We start from the raw sequence: 20449 nt of genomic DNA, 5'->3' as shown, positions 1-20449 counted from the left end.
AAGAAATTGGAAATCGAGGTGGCATTAACATAAAGAGGAGAACCGATCCTGCAAACAAATACGCCTGTGTATGAGGATGCTAAAAGGGGGTGGGGAGGGGTTACATGACGGTGAATCTTGTTTATCGTGAATCAAAGGGGGGGGGGGGGGGGGGGGGTGGAGAACCAGAGAGTGAGGAAATGAAAATCGTCACAAGAGCCGAGGGTACGGGGAGGTAGAGAGGGAATAGACAAGATCCCATACCCGGCTGATTACTGACACCTGCGAGTCGGTGGCTATTTCAGGCGGGATATAGGGGGAGAAACCGAGACAGTGTGCAGGGTCCAAAAGGAAGGCTCTGCAGATCGACACCTCTTCTTTAGCGGTGATGTCGATTGCCACTTGGTCAAATTGCGGGGAGGGCGAGTCGCAAGCAAATTGCAAAGGACAACAGGCGTAAGGTGATAATGGATAAGAGGGCTGGAAATATACACCATTTACATATCCATAGAGTCACCACCGTTGGCGAAGTTGAATCCGCCAGCGGGTTGCTGTTGGCCAGTGCCAAGGGTGAAACCGGCCTGGGTCTGCTGGGGGGCCAGCTCATCAATCTCACCAGCGGCTTCATCCTCATCAGAGAAGTACTTCTCGATAATGTTGTAGGCCTTCATGTAAATCTCCTCATTGGCGTTGTTTTGACAGTCGTGGATCTTCTCCATGCCGCCAGCCTCCTCGATAAACAGAGCATAGCGGTTGACGCGGGCCTCGCCCTGGCCAGCCTCCTTGTCCATATCGCCGACCTTGAGAATGTTCTCAAGACCATCAAGAGCGACCTGGATGATCTTGTTGTCGGGGCAAGCAAGCAGGTCACACAGAGGCTTGATGCAGCCTTGGGAGACAAGGTAGCGGATCTGATCGGGCTTCTGGAGACCACCAGAGGTGGCGTTGGAGATAGCCCAGCAAGCCTCCTTGCGGGTCTTGAAGTCACCGTTGGCCAACAGGTTGATGAGAGGAGCAATAATACCAGCGTCAATGACGGCTTGGATTTGGCTGGAGTTACCAGCGGTGATGTTGGAGATGGTCCAGCAAGCCTCCTTGCGGATACCATCCTTGGTAGAACTCAGGAGAGAAAGCAGGGCAGGAAGGGAACCGCAATTGATGATGACTTGGGTCTGGACATCATCACCGGTAACAATGTTACCAACGGAGCGGAGAGCGGGTGTCTGAACAGAAGTGGAGGCGTGCATGAGAAGCTCAACTAGGCGTCGAGGGATGCCAGCCTCAATAACAGCCTGGATCTTGTCGTTGGCGCCATCTGAAAGATACGAGATGGCCCAGCAAGCATCAATCAAAACCTCATCATCCAACATATAAATGAGCTTGGCAAGAACGGGAAGAGCGGGGGCAATCTAATTTCCAAGTTAGAAAAAAAAAAGATCCTATCCATCACGGAGAAGTGGAGGGGGATAAGGACATACGGTGTTCCAATCAGGCTGGGGGGTCTTGCCACGGCAGAAGTTGCTGAGGGTCCAGGTGGCGTTGCGCAACATGCTCAGCTTCCGGCCATCGTTAATCAGGTTGAGCAAGGGGCGCAGGGCACCGGCGCCCAGAACGAAATCACGGCAGTGGGGGCTGTCACCAGCAATGTTACCGAGCGCCCAAACAGCCTGCTCGCGGACATCGGGCTCGGGGCTGCTGAGGAGCTCCACGAAAATGGGCACAGCACCAGCCTCAATGACAACCTGGGTCTGCTGGGCAGAACCGGAGGCGATGTTGGTGAGAGCCCACGCAGACTCAAACTGGACCAGGGTGTGGGGGGAGCGAAGGAATTCAACGAAGCGGCTGACGACTCCGGTCTCAATAACGCGCTCGATGGGAGGGTTGCGCTCCTTGGACAGCAACTTGCGGAACTTAGTGGTGGCTTGGATCTGCTCCTCAACCTGGTCGGAGAAGACACCCTTCACCATCTGGGGAAGTTCGACATTGAGCTAGACAAAATTCCATCGTGTTAGCTTATGGCCTCTATATTTTTTTTTATTGTGGTTTTGCTGGTCCGCTATCTCGCATAGTGGGGTCGTGCGTAGTAATGGGCCGTGTTGGAGGGGTTGGCCCCATGGCAACAGGGCGGTGAAAAAAAATTCCGTGTTGATGATCGCATCATAAAAACAAAGAGCGAGTGGGCTGAACGGCAACCGGCAGGGAGAGGGAAGAGCAAAGCGATGCACTCCCGGCCAAGCAGCAGGATAGGAAGTAAAAGCAAGCCCGGGGGACCAGAAGCACAGGGGCGAAGAAAAAAAGTGATAGAAAAACCTACCTCGCTCTCAATAGCACTAGCCTCGTCATCGCTTTCGGTGGCAGCGGCCATGCCGCCACCGACACCAATTCCTCCATCCCGAGTCTGAATACCACGTCGCTTGGCGAGGTTCTCCTCACGCTTTTGCTTTCGGATCTCGACCTGCTGTTCTTCACGGCGGCGGCGGAGCTCATCGGGGCGGAACTGGTTCTTCGCCTTGAACTGCGTCCGACGGTGTTCGGGAATGTAACGATCCGCCATAGTGATGGTAACGAAGTAGAGAAAGCGCGCCTCAAATTTCAAGAATATCAAAAATGATGGTGATGGGCGCGCTGGTGATGAGAGAAAAGGGAGGATGTGGGGGAAGGATGAAGAAGAAGAAAGGATTCGTGTGTGCAAGGAGGGGAAATCATGTGACGCCTCCCCCATCATTTCTTTATTTACGCGTCAGGAAAAACCCGGCCACCAACTGTGTTTCTACCGTTCACGATCAAAATTGAGATCGAAGAAAGATTCGCGAAGATTATTAATTGTTCTCGGTAATATGATCTTTTCCTGACCGGCCGTGCCCCAAGGTCCGATCGAGTGAGAATGGACATCTATTGAAGGCTTGCCACCTCCCAGAGAGCTATCTATACTCAGTACTTCGGGTCTTTCTCTCGAACCCATTTGTCTTTGGTTGGCAGTCATCGACGTCCAGAGACCCGGCCATCGCTGGAACTTTTTCTTCTTCTTGCAAGTCTCCGGTAGAGTTCCGTTGATCATGGCCTCGACTGAGCTGGTAGACGTTTCCACAGCGTGTGCTCGGCGCCAGCATATCAGCACCATCGGTGTTGTCGTGGACACCTTACCGCCTATTCGAACCAGAGGCTCGTCAATGTGTGTTACTTTTACCATCAAGGATTGTCATTTCGACAAGGAAACCTGGTATGGGGGATTGAAAATCAAATATTTCAACGACAATATCAGCGCTCTGCCTGCCGTCCAGATAAACGATGTAATCTTGCTTCGAAATATTCGAGTATGTATTGAAAATAAACTCGTCTTCTCCGTGCACAGCACGTATTGACCTTGATTCCCCAGGTGAGCATGTTCAAGAATAAGCTGACGGGGGTTGCATCTCAACACGACCGAGTTCCCTGGGCAATCTTTCGCTCGGAATCAGATCCGAGCTCAGGCCCTTCAATCACCACGGGTCCCATCCCTTTCCCGCTCAAGCAACTAGAGAAACGAGCGGCTTTAATGCTGTTGGATGGCGCTACCGGATGTGCTCAACCCGCCGTTTTATCACCTGCGCCTCGCGAATCCCCTCAAGTGGTCCAAGCCTTTGTTGCCCCAAAGCCTAAGCCTGGATACCTTCCACTGTCTCTCATTGAGGATCTTCAGCCCGGTCAATTAACTCAATTGCTTGGGCAAGTAGTGAAAATCAACACTTACAATAGCGATAGATGCATCATTTATCTTACAGACTATACTACAAACCCCGCCCTGATAGATATCAAAAAAGATGACGAAGACATAGGCTCCGAAGGGGACACGTATGACTATCTTTCTCGAAAAAAGAAGGACTGGCCCGGTCCCTGGGGCCAGATGTCAATTCAAGTCACCCTATGGGAACCACACGCCAACTTCGCTCGAGAGCGGCTCAAAGGCGACGAGCTCGTTCTCATCACTTATTCGCATGTCAAACCGGGGCGTGGCAATGGCATAGAGGCTGCTGTGCATGAGGACAAACGGTATCCAGAGAAAGTCCATATCCGCATCATCTCTAACGACTATAACGATCGCTCTCGAGCGTTGACGGAGCGGCGGAAGGAGTATTGGAAAATTCACGGCAAGCCTAGCATGGACCCCAAGAAAGCCGAGAAAAAGAAAAAGAATCAACAGAGGAAGAAAGAGGAGAAAGTTGAAGAGGGACAAAATAAAATATCAGTGACGAAATCACGAACAAAAACAAATGAGAACAGTAAGTCAGCCTACTAACCAACGCTTCAGAAGGACAGCAGAAAGCTGACAAGGGTTTCAATAGTCAAAACTCGGTCCTATGATGTCCCTGTCCGATCTGTAAATGATATTCTTTCAGGTGAATCCCACGTCAATACTCTACCAGGTGGAATATCCTACCAACTCCCTTTTCAAAATGTCTGCTACCGGCTACAGGCCCGTGTAGTAGACTATTTCCCACCGAACCTGGAAGACTTTGCCGTGCAAGTCCCCATGGATTCCATCGTCACGGGACATGATGATGAGAATGCCCCAAGTGCCCAACGCATGGAGTGGGAATGGCGCTTTTGTCTTCTTGTTGAAGGCACAGATCCGGTCATCTCGAAGAATCAGGCTCGGGCACAAATGAAGCTTTTTGTCACCGGTGCAGAAGGTGTACATTTACTGAGCCTTGACCCGGCAGAGTAAGCTATTCTGTTGCCCATTGGCACCTCATCTCAGGTATAAAATTGCTGATCGCTCATTTCTCTAGTCTACGTGTCCATCCAAGGAGGCTGGCTGAACTTCGGGAGAAGCTTTTTATCCTTTGGGGTGATCTCGAGGAGCGTAAACGAGATCATGATGCTACTCAGGCAAATAGAAGTATCTGGGTTCCGCCCAAGCCCTCCTCACTACCATTCATCTGTTGCATCAAGGAGTATGGTGTGCGTTGTTCTCATTCAAGAGACCCAGATGCGATGCAAGTTGATGGGGCCAAAGAGGAGTTATGCATGTTACCGGACTGCTTCGGATGGGAGAGGAGATTTGCTATGTTTGGGACTACAATCCACTCATGATTCTGTAGCGTTAGTTCGAACATAGATTCAATGGCGTTGGCAGGGGGCATAAACAAGGCCTAGCATATTTGGAGTTATGTTCCAAGGTTTTTTTCATAAATGATCAATATCAAACATAACTTAATTCTTCAAATCAGTTCTAGTTAAACTAAGTTCCATTTTGAACAGACGTTCATGGTGCATGAAGATAAATATGGTAATTTGGATCCGACAAGCCTGTCAACACCCCAGAACCTGAAACCCTCGCTGACCATTGATCGTTAATAAGTAAAAATTCTCCGTGACCATCAAGTCCCACCAGTACGCCATCCTTGCAACTCCCTGAGAAAAAAGGACAGCTCGTTTGTGGCTCGGAAAGAAGCATGCAGAACCCTCTGGGTCAGACGCGACTTCCCTATACAAATGAAGGGGTCGGGTCAGTCGTCTCTGTGTAACAATGATAGAAGAAGAAAACCAAAATGCATGAGATATGCAACTCCCTCCTTGTCCCACATCGTAAATTAGAGAAGGAATTAACCCGATTATGCTCCAGTCACACCGAATAGAAGCAGGACGCCATTTCACAATATGAGACAGACGCAAAGGCAATTTTCTCTAGATAAACAATTGCCCAAAAAACACATATTTAAGAGATGAATGAGCACACGATGTATGAGTCTAAATTTTTGTCACTTTGACAATGTTCGTATCGATGCCATGAGCCACGGGCTCAAAGCGACAGGTGTCGCCACGGAAGCAGGTCTTTTTGCCGGGCTCACTCTGTGGGCAACGGTGACCATAGATACACTCTGGGTCATCGCATTCCAAGCCAAAACGACAAGGAGTCATGCGAGCGATAGCAGACAGAATATGGAGTTCTTGCCGCGTCAGCTTCCGGTCGTGATCATGGTAACAGTTTTCCTCGTTGGGGCATTCGCCAAGTAAGAAGTGATAATTGCATAGTTTCAACTTCTTTAATCGATTCAGTTCATCACGAGGAATGGTCTTAAAGTCAAGCCGGTCCACACGCTGTCCGTACTTGTTCCGCTCCACGGCCTTGAGGGGAGCTGATCCGGGCACTTTGGTTCGAACAATCTGGAAATCGGGAGATCCTCCAATAGGAAGATTGGGGGTGGAGGCTGACAGCGCGGTTCCGGAGACACTCGTATTTGTAGAAGTGCGTGACAATGTCGGTGGGTTGGAAAGGTTCGAGAATTGCCGAGAAGGGGAAGGAGTAAGCAAGGAGCGGGAGGGAAGAGCACTCTTCCAAGGGGCCGCCCAATTTGGCGCCAATCTGGCTGAACGGAACACTTCAGGAAATTTGGCAATGCGATATGAGTTCTTCACCGTGTCCAGCTCTTTTTCAAAGGTGAGACCTTCCACCAGGGAGATGCGCCCGGTTAGGTCACAATCTTTAGATACTTCGTCAAGAAATTGTGCATATTCAATATTTGAGGGGCAACCGATGAAAATCTGGTGGCAGTGGCAATTGTATAGAAAGACTTGGAACGTCTCTACGCAAATGATCACAAGATTAGCCGACCCTTCTCTGATACTGTCGGCGCAAGCCGATCAAGAAAATGGACAAACCTTGTATCTTATCATGAGCCTTATTCTTCCCTGACCCGATATCCACGATCTCCGAAAAGGATGTGGTTTCATTGAAGCCGCGAATGAAGTCATGAATCGCTACGGGCTCTGAAATGAGCCCCGCACGAACACATTGCTCCCCGAAGCATTTCACATTCAAATAAATTTTGGTCATTATCTTGGGCGCATTGATGGTCGGGAGACTTGTCGCCAGGTACGCGAGGATAGCCGTATGAAGCTGCTCGGCAGCATTTTGGCCGCCCTCTTCTCCTGCCTGCAGGAATTCATCCTTAAAGATCACGCCCTCTCCATCTAACATCACGACGACGAAAGGTTCGCGGTCCTGTAAAAGACCCGGCACGTATCAGCACATGCTCCAAGAAGTGATTACACATCACCGCGCTCACCATAATAGTCTTGATCTGCGATATCTGCTGCATCAGCTCCATCTCGTGTAGCTGAATATCACGATTGAAACGGGTTTCACGTTCATGGTCAAGCTTTTCTTGCTGGAAAGAAGCCTCTAGATCGGTTACTCGTTGCAGAAGTTCCTAGGGTGGCGCGTATTCCATTAGCTCCTGGACAGTGCACAAAAGGGAGTAAGAGAGCTACCTCGATTAACTGATTCTTCTGCTGGTCTAGCGCGCCAATCTGGCGATATCGATCGAGATAAGGTGAGGATTCCATGGTTTCTGATTGTTGGTTCAGGTGAAAAAGGAATTTTGGAAGAGGAAAAGAGGGAAAGAGGGAGAGAAGGCGTGCGTTTGAAAGCGATGTGACCTGGGCGTTTCGGTTCTTCAGAGAAATTCCATAAAGTCGGCAAGCGCTGTGGCGCGATCTACACGGCGGTTAACTCTCTGGAAGAGAAATGACGCTTAAACAAAACGGTTAGGCGTTCTTGTATGCAGATATCCACACCTGCCTGGTGGAGTAACGTCTTGTTTTAGGACTGTCTTTTTGTTCTTCCAAAAAAAAAAAAATCAATCTCCAAAGGGCGATAGGACGCGATGCTGAGTCAGCTTCCCCGGTACCGCGAAGTGGACCTACCTAAATTGCAACGTGTGATCACCCCTACTGGTCTCTTCTCTGTTGTCCCTTCCCTCATCTCACCGTGTCCTCCCTGCTCTCAACATGACTCGCTTTGGATTCCTCTCTCTGGCACTCCTCTCTCTCCAGGCCTTCGTTGGCACCGGCTTTGCGGCTGTAAGTTTGGTCTCCCTTCTGCGCGTGGTCTCGCTCAATCGCATGTGTCTCGGACCGTGGAGAAAAGCCAATTGACTAACGTGAACATTTTTCCACCTGAAACAGGATGCTGAGAAGGTCGCGGAGGCTGAGGCACCTACCCTTGCTGTCAAGGCGGAGGCTTCGTTCCCGGCCTCTGAGATCTTTGGCGTGAAGCTCGTCAATGGTCACCCGACCCAGGCGCTGATCGCTGTCACCAATGATGAGCCCCATCCCGTCACCGTGAACTTTGTCGGTGGTAGCCTGTGGAGTCTTGACGAGCAGAGCAAGCCGCTTCGCAACCTGACTGCTACCCGCTATGGTGTCGAAATTCCTGCGGGTCAGAAAGAGAGCATCAGCTACAGCTTTGCCACCGAGATGCACCCCCAGGATCTCCGCCTGAACATTGCGGCGATTCTGTCGGACAGCGAGGGTCAATTCTTCACCGTTCAGGCCTTCAATGGCACTGTGAGCGTGGTGGAACCCGAGACCAGCTTCTTCGATCCCCAGATGTGAGTACAATACCCCCTCTCCAAAAAAGAAAAACTTCCATTGAGCCTTTTAACTGACTATGTTTTGGCAGCATTTTCCTCTACTTCTTCCTCCTATCCTGCTTTGTCGGCGTTGTCTACTTCTTCTACACTGTCTGGGTCGCTCCCTACTTCCCCCAGAAGCGCAAGGGTGGTAAGACTGGCGAGAAGAAGACTCCTGCTAAGCGCGAGCCCGTCGAGGAGAGCCCCAGCCCCGCCGTCGCCTCCGCTACCACTTATAACGCAGACTGGATCCCCGCCCACCACATCAACCGTCCGGAGGCCCGGAAGGTCAAGGGCGCCGGCAAGTCCAAGGCCCGTCAGTAGACCAGCATGCGACAAGAATCTCAGAAGGGGAAGATGGGTTGTACAAGAAGCCACAAGGCTTGTGTCTGAAATTCTGTCTGGTGTAGCAAAGGGAACATGGATGTGATGTGTGCTGGGAATGCACGCTTTCGCCTTTTGCTCCCTATGGCACCGGAGGCATGTACATTTACAGCAAAAACAAATTGGCCCGATATAGCATCTCTGAAGAATAATTGAAGACTTTGGAGGGTTCGATTGGCATATAGAATGTTAGAACCTGTCTGATTGGTGCCAAAAGATTCATTCTTAAAGCTACAAATTGCTATCTTTCTATTTGTAATCTTAGTACTGGGCCGTCAGTGAGCTGCCAATTAAGAACCATCACAATGTATACGACTGCCCGGGACAATATGAGCATATCCTTCAAAATGATCCAGGAACTGACTCTACGACAAGATTATATTTCTTGAGCTTTTGAAAGCGACGAGGAGAGACGGAGTCAGGAGCTTTAGTTGGCCTAAAAAGATCTAGATGACATCGAGGGAGCATGGTATTTCGCTGCCGGTCCGACAAGGTGATTCAAATAGGGATTGAGGATGAAACGGAGTGCATTTGTGGACGTAGTGGCCTGCACAATTAGGTCTGCCAGTATGCTACAACTTTTTCCACTCCTTAAACTCCTGTTCGAGATGCTTTTTCAGCTCAACAAACCGGTTTCCGAAACTTTTTCCACAGCGCCAACATTCAAAATCTCTTTTGAGATATCCTTCACGTGTGGGATGCCGCCGCACATCTTCTGGGGCCAAGGGAAAGTCTTCAATGGGCACGAAGAAAGGCGTCGAAAAACTGTTGTAGTGCTTCCGATGTTTGAGCCGATCACTGTACCGGTCCACTGCAATAACATGCACATGCAAGTGGTTCATTGACGGAACAGCATGCACTCCGCACATGATCTCTTTGTCCCAGTCTCTCCCGGCTGGCAGCTCGTCCGGTGGTGGATCCGCATTTAAGGCTGCCTGTCTCTTTTGCTCTTGCGCAGAATCCTTCCCATATTTCCGGCGTAGCTCTCCCGCAGCTAGGGCCCGGAGCTTCTGTGTTTGAAATCTAACCTTTGCTAGAAATTCAGGATCCTCAAACGCATCGAATGGATGGAGCCGGGTTTTGGCCTGGTCGCGTGGGAGAAGGAGCAGATGTAGGGACGACTTCGGGAACATGTCATGGATTGCGACAAAGTCTTCACTGTGGTATATAACCACATTTGGTGGAAATGATTCAGGCTTCACGATGTAGGGGTTTAGCCCTTCTCGACCTCCCGAGGCAGCTCTACTGCCTTGTCGCGCGCTGGTATTTGTTGAGCTGTTGCTCTCGTGCTTTGGCTGCTTATCACGAGATGATAGGAGCTCGGTAACTAGTGAATCAATTGATTAGCCAGGTCATATTTCAAGGTGTGATAGAGAAATTGGAAGCTATCCCACACGCATTTCTCTTCTCGGATGTCCTCGTGTGTCCCTCCGAGGGAGCTCTGGACGTCCCTGTCTGGGCATTGTTTTGCTCCATCTCGACCAATATTGGCAAGAACAGGAGATATAATATCACATGAATATGATATATGGTGATAAACACCGATCAATCAGACGGTAAAGCAGAGATCGAAACTGCTGCAAGAACAAGCGTAGTCGCCAAACTCTCGAGGGCGTATCTCCCCGCAATTCGCCCAATGCGGTTTAGTGCGGGACAATTGGCCGAAAAGCCCAAAAGATCACTGCAAATGCCCAGTCTCGGTCTCCTTTGAGCTGCGTCAACTACACAGACAATGGGTCCCAAAAGAAAGCCTCCGCAGGCGCTGGGTCCGGACCCAAACCTGGCACCAAGCAGGCAAAAGCTGCTGCGGAGAAAGCCGCGGAGAAGAAGCCGGCCGCCACGGAGGAGCCCAAGAAGCCGACCGTGAAGGAGATGATTGGCGGCGCATCATGGACAGGCAAACTGCCAGTCAATATGCTGTCGGAGCATTGCCAGAAGCAAAAGTGGGAGAAGCCGGAGTATAGCATGGTAATTGAATGCACACGAGCACTACCCTCCGGCGCTATCGCCATTTCCTGGACATATGCTGATAGATGAATTGCGCCAATATCCAGACTCAATCTCGCGACGGCTTTGTGTCCGCGGTGACCCTGAAAAAAGTCGATCCCAAGACGAGAGAATTGATCGTTCTTCCGCCCATGAAATTGCCCCCGTCGCATAAGCACCTGGCCGCGCAAGCAACTGCCCTTGAAGCCAGACATTTCGCCGCCGCATTCGGTCTGTTCCGAGTGTGCAATATGCGCAACTTGCACATGATGCTTCCGCCTACCTATAAGCAGCTTTGGAAGGAGGAGTTCGCCCAAATCAAGGTAGCAGAGACAAAGGAGGGCAAGGGTTGGATGTACGAAGCAGATCCGTTTCTGGCAAAGCAGGAGCGTGAAAGTGCAGCCGCTGACCTGGAAAAGAAGAAAGTAGAGCGCGAAAAGGCTCAAGCAAAGGAGAAGGTTTCTGCGACAGATCTAGGCTTAGGTGGAGGTGATAATAAGGGCAAGCGGGTCTGGTCGCAGGCGCCGAAGGTGGACATGGGAACTCGTATACGGCGCGAGATCGAAAGCCTATTGCGGCAGCATACGGTCTGGAATCCTTATGGGATCGAGATTCCACAGAAAGAAAAGAGCGCTATTGTGGAAGAATTCTCTCGTCTTGGGTTCCGCCGCAGTCACGTCGAGGAGGCTGTGGTAGAGTGCAAAGACCGAGAGGAAGTGCTGGAGTGGCTGTTGATCTATGTCCCTGAAGATGATCTGCCTCCATGGAGTCTGCCCGAGGGATATTCGGCTGGTGTCAGTCTCGCAGCTGGGGATCTAGCCCGAGAAGCTAAGATCAAGCGACTGGCGTCGATTGGTTATCCCGTTGATCTCTGCTCCCAAGTGGTGGATAGCAAGAAGGGCGACGAATTAGCCGCAGCCGAGTATCTACAAGGAACATTAGCCCATGGATCGGCCTTCGCCTCTATTGACATCCCCGAAGGCGATGCGGGAGCTTGGGCCGAGGAGCAAGATACTCTGGAGGCTATCTTCGGCGAACGCTATTCTCGTGTTTCTCCTCGAGTATGCGAGATCAAGAGCGAGGCCCCCGAGATCCCAGAAAATGCTGTGTTCCGCTTTCAAGAGCCGTCGAATCATTACCCTACTGCCCCTCCAGTCATCTCAATTCAAGCTAAGGGTATTCCGGCATATATACGCCTCAGCGCCATTCGTCAAGCAGTGCAATATGCCGAAGAAAGCTTCTCTGGGGAGCCTATGATCTTCAACATTCTGGATTGGCTAGAAGTCAATCTGCCCCATATTATGGAGAATCCAGGTAGACTGCGGGATATCTCTACTGTAACAGCTTCTGTGGCGGCGGAAACTCTAGAGATGCCTGTGCGCTCTAGCCGCAAGCAGCGGAGAGGTATTGATTGGAAAGCAAACTCGCCACAGAGCATGACAATTCGAGAGGCCTGGGAAGCGAAGCAAGCAAGTACGGCACAAATTGAGATGTCCCGGAAACGACAATCGCTCCCAGCGTGGAATACTCAAGAAGCTATTATCGAAACAGTCAACTCCCATCAAGTCACGATTATCTCGGGTGAAACTGGTAGCGGTAAAAGTACGCAATCCGTGCAGTTTGTCCTCGACGATATGATCAAGCGTGGACTTGGAGGCGCCGCGAACATCATTTGTACACAGCCTCGCCGGATCTCAGCCCTAGGTCTGGCTGACCGTGTGAGCGATGAGCGGTGCTCGTCTGTAGGTGACGAAGTTGGCTATATCATCCGTGGCGAGTCGAAGGTCAAACATGGTGCTACTAAGATCACATTCGTGACAACTGGTGTCCTTCTCCGCAGAATTCAGTCCGGTGGTGATGCAGATGGCAATGTTGCCAGTTCCCTGGCCGATGTTTCGCACGTGGTGGTTGATGAAGTCCACGAACGAAGTCTTGATACGGACTTCCTGCTGGCCCTATTACGAGATGTTCTACGTCACCGCAAGGATTTGAAGGTCATTCTGATGTCCGCCACACTGGATGCCGAAATCTTCATGAACTACTTTGGCGGGCGCAAGTCAGTTGGTCTGGTCAACATCCCCGGACGTACATTTCCTGTGGAAGATTACTACTTGGACGATGTCATCCGAAACACCGGCTTCGCTCCGGAGTTGAATGAAGACTTTGAAGACGACGACGCTCCGCGTGGCGAAGAGTCTCTGGGCAAAGCTCTTCGTAGCATTGGGATGGGTATCAACTATGAGCTGATCGCGTCTACTGTTCGATACATCGATGCAAAACTTGGTGATCAGCCAGGCGGCATTTTGATCTTCTTACCGGGTACCATGGAGATCGAAAGATGTTTGACTGCCGTCAAAAGGATTCCGAATGCCTACCCACTGCCACTTCATGCCTCTCTCCTCCCAGCTGAGCAACGGCGTGTATTCCAAAGCCCGCCGAAAGGCAAGCGAAAGGTCATTGCTGCGACAAATGTCGCTGAAACCTCCATCACCATTGAGGATGTGGTTGCTGTAATTGATACCGGCCGTGTTAAAGAAACCAGCTATGATCCCAAGGACAATATGGTCCGTCTCCAGGAAGTCTGGGCATCACAAGCAGCATGCAAACAGCGCCGTGGTCGTGCAGGTCGTGTCCGCGCAGGCACCTGTTACAAATTGTACACCCGCAAAGCCGAGTCTAACATGGCCGCTCGCCCGGATCCTGAAATCCGACGCGTCCCATTAGAACAGCTTTGTCTGTCCGTGAAGTCGATGAAGGGGATTGACGACGTCGCTATGTTCCTAGCAAACACCATCACTCCGCCAGAAAGCATTGCCGTCGAGGGCGCTCTAACCTTCCTTCACCGTGTTGGAGCCCTAGATCACAGCCGACTAACAGCCCTGGGTCGATATCTCTCCATGATCCCAGCCGATTTGCGCTGTGCAAAATTAATGATATACGGCTCGATTTTCGGCTGCATGGAGTCCTGCCTCACCATCGCCGCCATTCTCACCGTCAAGAGCCCATTCGTATCCCCACGTGAAAAACGCGACGAAGCTGATGCCGCAAAAGCCACCTTCTCCCGCCCCGGTGACGGCGACCTCCTTACAGATCTATGCGCCTATCAGGCCTGGTCCGAGCTAGCCCGCTCCCAGGGCTACTGGCAGACTCAGTCGTGGTGTGGTGCCAATTTTCTCTCCCACCAAACCCTGCGTGACATCTCCTCCAACCGCGCACAATTTATCACCTCCCTCAAGGACGCCGGCATCTTGCCCGTCGATTACACGGACACGACAAGCGCACTGAACCGCAACGCCTCCAACAAGAATCTTCTTCGTGCGCTAATCGCAGGCGCGTTCCAACCGCAAGTGGCGCAGATTTCATTCCCGGACAAGAAGTTCGCCAGCTCGGTGACCGGCACAGTTGAAGTCGACCCGGACGCTCGCACCATCAAGTACTTCAATCAAGAGAATGGCCGGGTGTTCATCCATCCCAGCTCGATCCTGTTCTCGGCCCAGGGTTACCCCAGCTCGGTAGCGTACATGGCCTATTTCACGAAAATGGCGACGAGCAAGACCTTCATCCGAGATCTGACCCGTAAGTCCACACTCCACCATGCCACATTCCCCTTGCTGTTTGTGTAACTAACTACCCAACCCCTGTCTCTAGCCTTCAATGCCTACTCCCTCCTCCTCTTCTGCGGCTCCATTACCCTTGACACCATGGGTCGCGGTCTGCTTGTAGACGGCTGGCTCCGACTACGCGGATGGGCCCGGATTGGCGTGCTCGTGTCACGGCTGCGCACAATGCTCGACGAGTCACTGCAGGCACGCATCGATAACCCGACGCTGGGGCCTGCCGCAGGCACGGGCGACAAAGTAATTGAAGCTGTGAAGAGACTGATTGAGTTCAACGGGCTAGATCAGTGATAGAGCTTGTAATTGGCATTGGATAAGCGTATATGATATAGTGGCTAACGGCCGTTCCTACGGCCAGTCTTGGATAAAGCGGTTGGTTTTAGATAGACTTTAGAATTCGGGTTGGGTTTCGTGCCTTGGTTGGGTCCACTGAGGTGAGAAAGTTTACGCTTTGAAGACAACTTTGAACTCAAAAAGAGCGTTGTGCTAAGGCCTTAATAGACGGAATACAAAATTTTGATGTTCCGAGTAATGGAATCAAGATTTACTGCCACCATAATTGTTTTTCCCTAAAGCTATGTCCATATGCAATATCTGCGTAGCAATAGGCATCACCTAGCAATAAAAGCAACGGTACGCTCAAGGGACAGGCAGTGTATCATGCGATATGCGACTCAAACAAACGGTGCTCTGGTCCGGGGGAAATAAACAAACAGCAAGTAGCAGAAAGAAAAGGACCGTCATTAGGGCAACCAGCTCGGACGAGCGAGGTCAGTAAACTGAGAAATGCGAAAAAGGCTCATAATTGGGGAAAGGAAAGAGGTATGTATCGTGAGTCAGAAAAAAATAGAGGGAGAAGAAAGAAGATTAGGAGACGCCGAATGAAAAGTAGACCATGTGCGAAACGCCGTCCGACCTGTTAATAAACTCCTCGTGTCCGGAAAATGGCGTCAAGTCATCCCATCCCGAGGTCATAATGGTAGGGGGGAGAAGAAGAAAAAGAAGAAAAGGGCTTGATCGGAGCAAGAAATAAGAAAAATCAAAGCACAAACGCCAGGCGATATCCGATTTCCCCATTCACTCCGAAGACCACTCTTGATCCCAGAAAGTAACGCGGTGAAATTAACGGGAGGAAATGAAAACATGGTAGAGAATGTGTTCTCGCGGCATAGCGCACGGAAAGAGAACGGGGAGTCCCCCGAACTCATGAACGTAACTCAATAATTGGCGAGGCCGTCCAGACGGTCCGCGTTTTTGAGGTTGGTCGGTCGTGAGAGATTGAAACCACGCTTCATTTCAGCCTCAACATACAAAGAGGCACGTTTGAAGCGACGGTCTGAGTATTTCTCATAGATTGCTTGGTGATGACGTTGAGGGTCCTCACAGCACTCCAGCATGGTCGACATCACCGGGATCAGCTGGTCATAGAGATAACCACTGTAGAAGGCATGAGCCGGGGTCTAGCAGTATACATGTTAGCAACAGAACTGAAAATATGTGAGTTTGGGAAAGTTACATACCCAGCAACCCTTCTGCAGCATCAAACGAGCCAGGCAGTGAGCTCCGGCAGCGGCGAAGCTAGGAGGCGTGCTGACGAAGCGCTCATCCATGATCGTGAGCTCGAGGAAATATTTGGCGACAGTCCGGGTCTCGAGATCATAGTCATCCGCCTTACTAATGCGGCGCAGAAAGCTCATGGGGCCCGGCCAGCCGAGGTCAAAGTTGAGAATATTCAACATGAAGCGCTCAGCTTTCAGAATCTCATCCACAGTGTAACCACCATCAACCATGTAGAAAATCTCACCAACTGATGGAGCAGTGATCTCTTCATATTTGGCGGCAATGAAGATCGCAGTGGCTCCAACCAGCTGGAGCTTGCCCAGCGAGACGATTTTATGTGAGAGAAATCGGTCAATGTAATTGACACAGAGGAAGAGAGTCTCAGGAAGCAAGGCGAATCGGAAGTGGACCTGCACTAACCAATCCATCAGGACAGAGCGCATGGACCACTGAATCTCAGCCTGATTAGCCATGTAATCGGCTACCGGTAGCATAGCAATCTGTTATAGTCAGTGAGCTTTGAGCTTGGTGAATCGCTCATTTCGTTCCTGGGTCAGAGACGTACCTCCTTGGTCCGCAAGTGAAGGAAGATCTCGTTGCTGTATTCAGCCACCATGCTTGCATCATAGAAATCCTCCATTATCTCCTCCTCTGTCTGCGAGGCTTCCACAATAGTCTTTGCTTGCTGTAACTCACGCTTGGTTACGGCAGTAGTCTTCGGATAAATTACAGTGGTAGTGCCACCGGTGGTGTTGTCAGTGCGGGAAGGGTATCCCCGCGCTGATTCTTCATCTTCCCACTCTTCACACTCTGAAACTGCAGGGCCAGTGGTGTCTCGGCGCTGATATTCAGGGTGAACCTCTGGCAAGCTAGCACGGTGGGGAGGTGCAGGAAGCGCGCGGGGTTTCTCGAGTGCTGGGGCAGAAGAGGGAGCCTTGCTGGGCTCCGACAGTTGGGGAAGCATTTCACGCCAATTACTGAAACCAGCGTTGCTTGCTTCAACGACTGCAGCAGACTCCTCTGGCAGAGTGTCAAAGTACTCCTGCTCCGACTCCGACTCATCCTTATCCACATTCTTTGAGACAGGTGCTTCGGCAGGCCGTTCTTCGCAACGAACAGCCTGGGTGGTGATGACTTCCTTGGATGGCGCCTTTTCGACAACGGGTTCTAACTGATCGCGGAAGACCACATTGTTACGCTTAGTAGTTCTGGCAGCGGGTTGGGCTTTGCCGGCAGGGTTGACTGGTTTTGCAGTTACATTGCTCAGCAGGCCCTTGATGCCAGACACTGACATCGGACGTTGGGCCGGTTGTGAAAGGGCGGGTTTGTTGTAGTCCGCCTGCGCTGCTGGCTTGCCAGGCAATACCGAGTCATCACGAATAGTCTTTACGTTGCTCACATCACCAAAGGCTCGCCGGGCCCCATTCTTCGCGCCCTGGGCAGCGAGGTTGAGGGCCGGGGTGGACTTGTTGCGCTGATGAATAGCTTTGGTGGCATGCAAGGAAGGCGGCACATTTTCGTCGCCGCGAACGCGAATACGCTGTGGCTGGAGCATCTTGTTAGTATTGGTAATTCAGGTGGATAAAGGTTCGTGATCATTAAGTAGTCAGTCGTTGACAGGCAAAAGCCAGGCACGACCCTAGATCGGACTCAATCGCCACCAATCGATCAGGTCGACATCGTCACACCTCAAGCAAGAATTGCATTCCATCCACGTACCTTCGCATCCATGTTGACTGTTGCCTAAAAAGTGGCCGAGAATCACGTCGTCGAAGAAAGATGGAGAGAGGGAGTTGTTTACGTTTTGCTCAGTTGAGGATGAGAGTCGATGTGGACCCGCCACGGCTGATTGGCCGAGGGGAGCAAAACAAACACTGCGGACCCGCGGGTCTCGTGCAGGAACCAGTGAGATCCCGTGACACGGTCGTTACGGGTGGTCCAGTTGGTCGCTGGGGGAAACAAGAAACCGGTTGATATTCCACTGTGACTTTTCTGCACGGGTTTCTACCATTCAAAGGACTGATAATGGTAAACCCATGCACGGTGTTGGTGCTAGAAGAGATGAGAAGAATCAGACGTGTTTCTCGCGACGACCAACAGCAAAGAAATGCAGGGGCGAGCGACAGGAATGCACTCCCCACGTGACAGTACGATACGGCATTGCGAGTTTGCATTGTTTGTATGGCTTATCTAAGGTGCCGTGTGCCAAGATAAGCTTATCAGCTTATCTATGACGTGGTGGCCTTATCGTCACGTCTCCCTCGGCCCCCCCATTTTCACCTCTTGATATTTCACCTTCCCCTAAGCCAGAAATTTCGCTCAAAACATACTTTTCATCGTGCCACTGGGCTTTTGCTTTCTATCCCGATCCTTTTCAGGGTTTCATCATGTTGGGGGTGGGTGCAATCGCCCTCCCCACCGATTATTAGCGCCGGACGCGCTAGCACGCGGATCCACGTGACCCACACCGCTCGCACCGGATCGAGCGGTAAACGTGTGGCTCCTCAGCCGAAGCACATCCGAACTCGCTCATCATTGCGACAAGTTGGGCATCGTGAGTTCCCGCTCCGAGGCCTCGACCGAGAATGCGGGGTCTACCCGTCAGGCGACTGGCTCTCGATCATTCTCCCTGCCCATCCCGAAACCGTCCTTTCTTTGGGTGCAAAAGGTGCGGATGAGGATCTAACAACAGAAGAACAAAACAGAAACAATTTGTCGGTCTAGACAGTCCGGACAAGCCATGTCGTAACGCACGTTCCGCCCGGCACTTCTCAGCCCTTCGGAGCCATTCAATCGCCTTGCAATGATCGTTCCTGCACCACCCTCATCTGCGCTGGTCGCCTTTCTTTCACTGGGTCCCCCAACCCAGCCTAGAACTCGGCCTCACCTCTCGTCCTATCCCGGTCACTTGTAGTCCCCGCCATCAAGCCCAAAGGCAAAACCCCCCCAAATTCCAGGCTGGAGTGCTTTTCTTTCCCGAGGACCCTGCGAGACTGGCATCCCCCATTACCTTAGACTCTTTTCCCGCCTGCAAGGTTCTAGGGAGAATGCTCTGTAACCTTTCAGCCGTTTCCCGCCAATCCCTTAATTATTTTTTCCCTAGACTACGTCGGTCCCGAGGAGGGGTAAACTCAGCCGGCGCAGATCATGAGCAACACTCTGTGATGAGCATCGGTCATGCGATTTGCGCTTTGCGATTTTTCCTTCATGCATCCGGGCACAAACAGGAAGGTCTTGGATTGGGATTGGGATTTGACTTGGGGGGAGGCTTTTGGCGCGCGGCCAATCCTCCATCTTCCCCTCTCGACGCTTCCCTCCCGGACTCACCACACCCTGTACTCTGCGTCCACCCCCGCGCCTGGTGATTTTTCCGCTTTCCAGGTCCTCGGAGGGGTGTCGCGATATCGTAGTGGCTCCATTTTGCGTGACAAACTTGGCATGCGACAAGCCAAAGGGATTTGGATATCCATACTCGTCCCTATCGTCCATGTGCGACAGGGATTGTCGCAAGGCCACAAAGAGGGCCTTCATCGACTTCTCCTAGTCCTAGTCCCTACGTAGTCCTCTTTTCTTCGGTCCTGGGGATGACAAGACATGACGCTCCTCCATTGACCCATGCATTTCGAGTTACGTCGATCCGTTGAGGTCATTCGAAAGGGGCGACCAGGTACCTGCTTTGTGCGCCGCTCCAGCGATGTGGTGGGCACTATCCACTGCAAGACAAAGCCGTAAACCTTCCGTTCCCCTCGCCAGAAGAATTCGAATCCGATTTGTATCGAATCGGTCCCCGGGTGGTTAGACAAAATGCTCGGCGCAATGGGGATATCCGGGTTGCGACAGCGAATGCGCATTGCGAAACAACCTGTAGGCGGAGGGGGAGGCGAGGATTAGGGGAAAGGGACGGTCTCGTTTGTACTATCTATAGAAATCAAATCGATCGCAGTCTACCGATAGATGTCTAGATGGATCTGTAGTTCATTCTTACGTGCTGGGGGAGGGCAAAGTCGCAGCGGGAATGTGATGCTGGGCTGCTGGACCGGGCGCCGGAAGCGCAAATCGCCATGTCACCGACCCAAGACCGTTTTCTCTTAGGTGAAACCACATCGTACGCACCCACTCAACCTTCTTCCATCCAACCCATCGACCACCTCTCTCTTGTGCTTATCCCCGCCTTCGGTATCCTCTATCCTTTTCCTCCCTCCCCGACTCCATTCCAGCCTCTGTTCGAGCCTGGCTCCGTTCCTCGCTCTCGGCTACTGGGCCACCGCTGACATAGCCCCAAGCGCTTCGTAGAGAGAACGACAATCCCCCTCGTCCACCACCCTCGTCAACCACCCATCGACCCTCCCGTCACCCTGTTGTGGACATCTCCGGTCCCTGCGACTCGATATTAGGCAGTTTGGTCTGTGCTAGGTACGTCGATACTGCTCTCCATCCTCTTCCGAGTCTGCTCTCGCTTGCCCCCAATGCCCCCAATGCCTACACCCCAGGTCGGACGGACTCGGCGAGTCGAACGTCCATCGATCC

General features: G+C 51.7%; 8 protein-coding genes across 8 annotated transcripts; 3 read left to right on the top strand and 5 right to left on the bottom strand.

Annotated features, from left to right (window-relative positions):
* Window positions 1-476: 476 nt before the first annotated feature.
* Window positions 477-2533, bottom strand: N7462_004984 (karyopherin alpha; the record flags this gene model as incomplete). Its single annotated transcript, XM_057076709.1, has 3 exons — window positions 477-1388; window positions 1458-1967; window positions 2294-2533. 3 exons carry the CDS (start codon window positions 2531-2533, stop codon window positions 477-479), a joined length of 1662 nt encoding a protein of 553 aa, XP_056936214.1.
* Window positions 2534-3035: 502 nt separating this feature from the next.
* On the top strand, window positions 3036-5052 carry N7462_004983 (uncharacterized protein; the record flags this gene model as incomplete). The annotated part of the gene is made up of 4 exons (XM_057076708.1): window positions 3036-3293; window positions 3356-4238; window positions 4302-4680; window positions 4749-5052. 4 exons carry the CDS (start codon window positions 3036-3038, stop codon window positions 5050-5052), a joined length of 1824 nt encoding a protein of 607 aa, XP_056936213.1.
* A 657-nt stretch (window positions 5053-5709) lies between these two features.
* On the bottom strand, window positions 5710-7308 carry N7462_004982 (CCCH zinc finger protein; the record flags this gene model as incomplete). Its single annotated transcript, XM_057076707.1, has 4 exons — window positions 5710-6545; window positions 6622-6964; window positions 7029-7172; window positions 7234-7308. 4 exons carry the CDS (start codon window positions 7306-7308, stop codon window positions 5710-5712), a joined length of 1398 nt encoding a protein of 465 aa, XP_056936212.1.
* Window positions 7309-7752: 444 nt separating this feature from the next.
* On the top strand, window positions 7753-8699 carry N7462_004981 (putative translocon-associated protein, alpha subunit; the record flags this gene model as incomplete). The annotated part of the gene is made up of 3 exons (XM_057076706.1): window positions 7753-7824; window positions 7930-8354; window positions 8426-8699. The coding sequence occupies 3 exons, from the start codon at window positions 7753-7755 to the stop codon at window positions 8697-8699; spliced, it is 771 nt and encodes a 256-aa protein (XP_056936211.1).
* A 632-nt stretch (window positions 8700-9331) lies between these two features.
* N7462_004980 (DNA 5'-adenosine monophosphate hydrolase) lies at window positions 9332-10235 on the bottom strand (the record flags this gene model as incomplete). Its single annotated transcript, XM_057076705.1, has 2 exons — window positions 9332-10086; window positions 10154-10235. 2 exons carry the CDS (start codon window positions 10233-10235, stop codon window positions 9332-9334), a joined length of 837 nt encoding a protein of 278 aa, XP_056936210.1.
* A 160-nt stretch (window positions 10236-10395) lies between these two features.
* N7462_004979 (RNA helicase) lies at window positions 10396-14653 on the top strand (the record flags this gene model as incomplete). Its single annotated transcript, XM_057076704.1, has 4 exons — window positions 10396-10405; window positions 10489-10727; window positions 10793-14321; window positions 14394-14653. The coding sequence occupies 4 exons, from the start codon at window positions 10396-10398 to the stop codon at window positions 14651-14653; spliced, it is 4038 nt and encodes a 1345-aa protein (XP_056936209.1).
* A 926-nt stretch (window positions 14654-15579) lies between these two features.
* N7462_004978 (cyclin family protein) lies at window positions 15580-17653 on the bottom strand (the record flags this gene model as incomplete). Its single annotated transcript, XM_057076703.1, has 4 exons — window positions 15580-15822; window positions 15883-16422; window positions 16488-17468; window positions 17642-17653. The coding sequence occupies 4 exons, from the start codon at window positions 17651-17653 to the stop codon at window positions 15580-15582; spliced, it is 1776 nt and encodes a 591-aa protein (XP_056936208.1).
* A 1368-nt stretch (window positions 17654-19021) lies between these two features.
* Window positions 19022-19773, bottom strand: N7462_004977 (uncharacterized protein; the record flags this gene model as incomplete). Its single annotated transcript, XM_057076702.1, has 2 exons — window positions 19022-19462; window positions 19594-19773. The coding sequence occupies 2 exons, from the start codon at window positions 19771-19773 to the stop codon at window positions 19022-19024; spliced, it is 621 nt and encodes a 206-aa protein (XP_056936207.1).
* Window positions 19774-20449: the final 676 nt, after the last annotated feature.

The sequence above is a fragment of the Penicillium macrosclerotiorum genome, assembly GCF_028827735.1.
Source record: "Penicillium macrosclerotiorum strain IBT 26536 chromosome Unknown utg000003l_segment0_segment0, whole genome shotgun sequence".
Lineage (NCBI taxonomy): Eukaryota > Fungi > Ascomycota > Eurotiomycetes > Eurotiales > Aspergillaceae > Penicillium > Penicillium macrosclerotiorum.
This window is presented reverse-complemented; position numbering and strand designations above follow the sequence as displayed.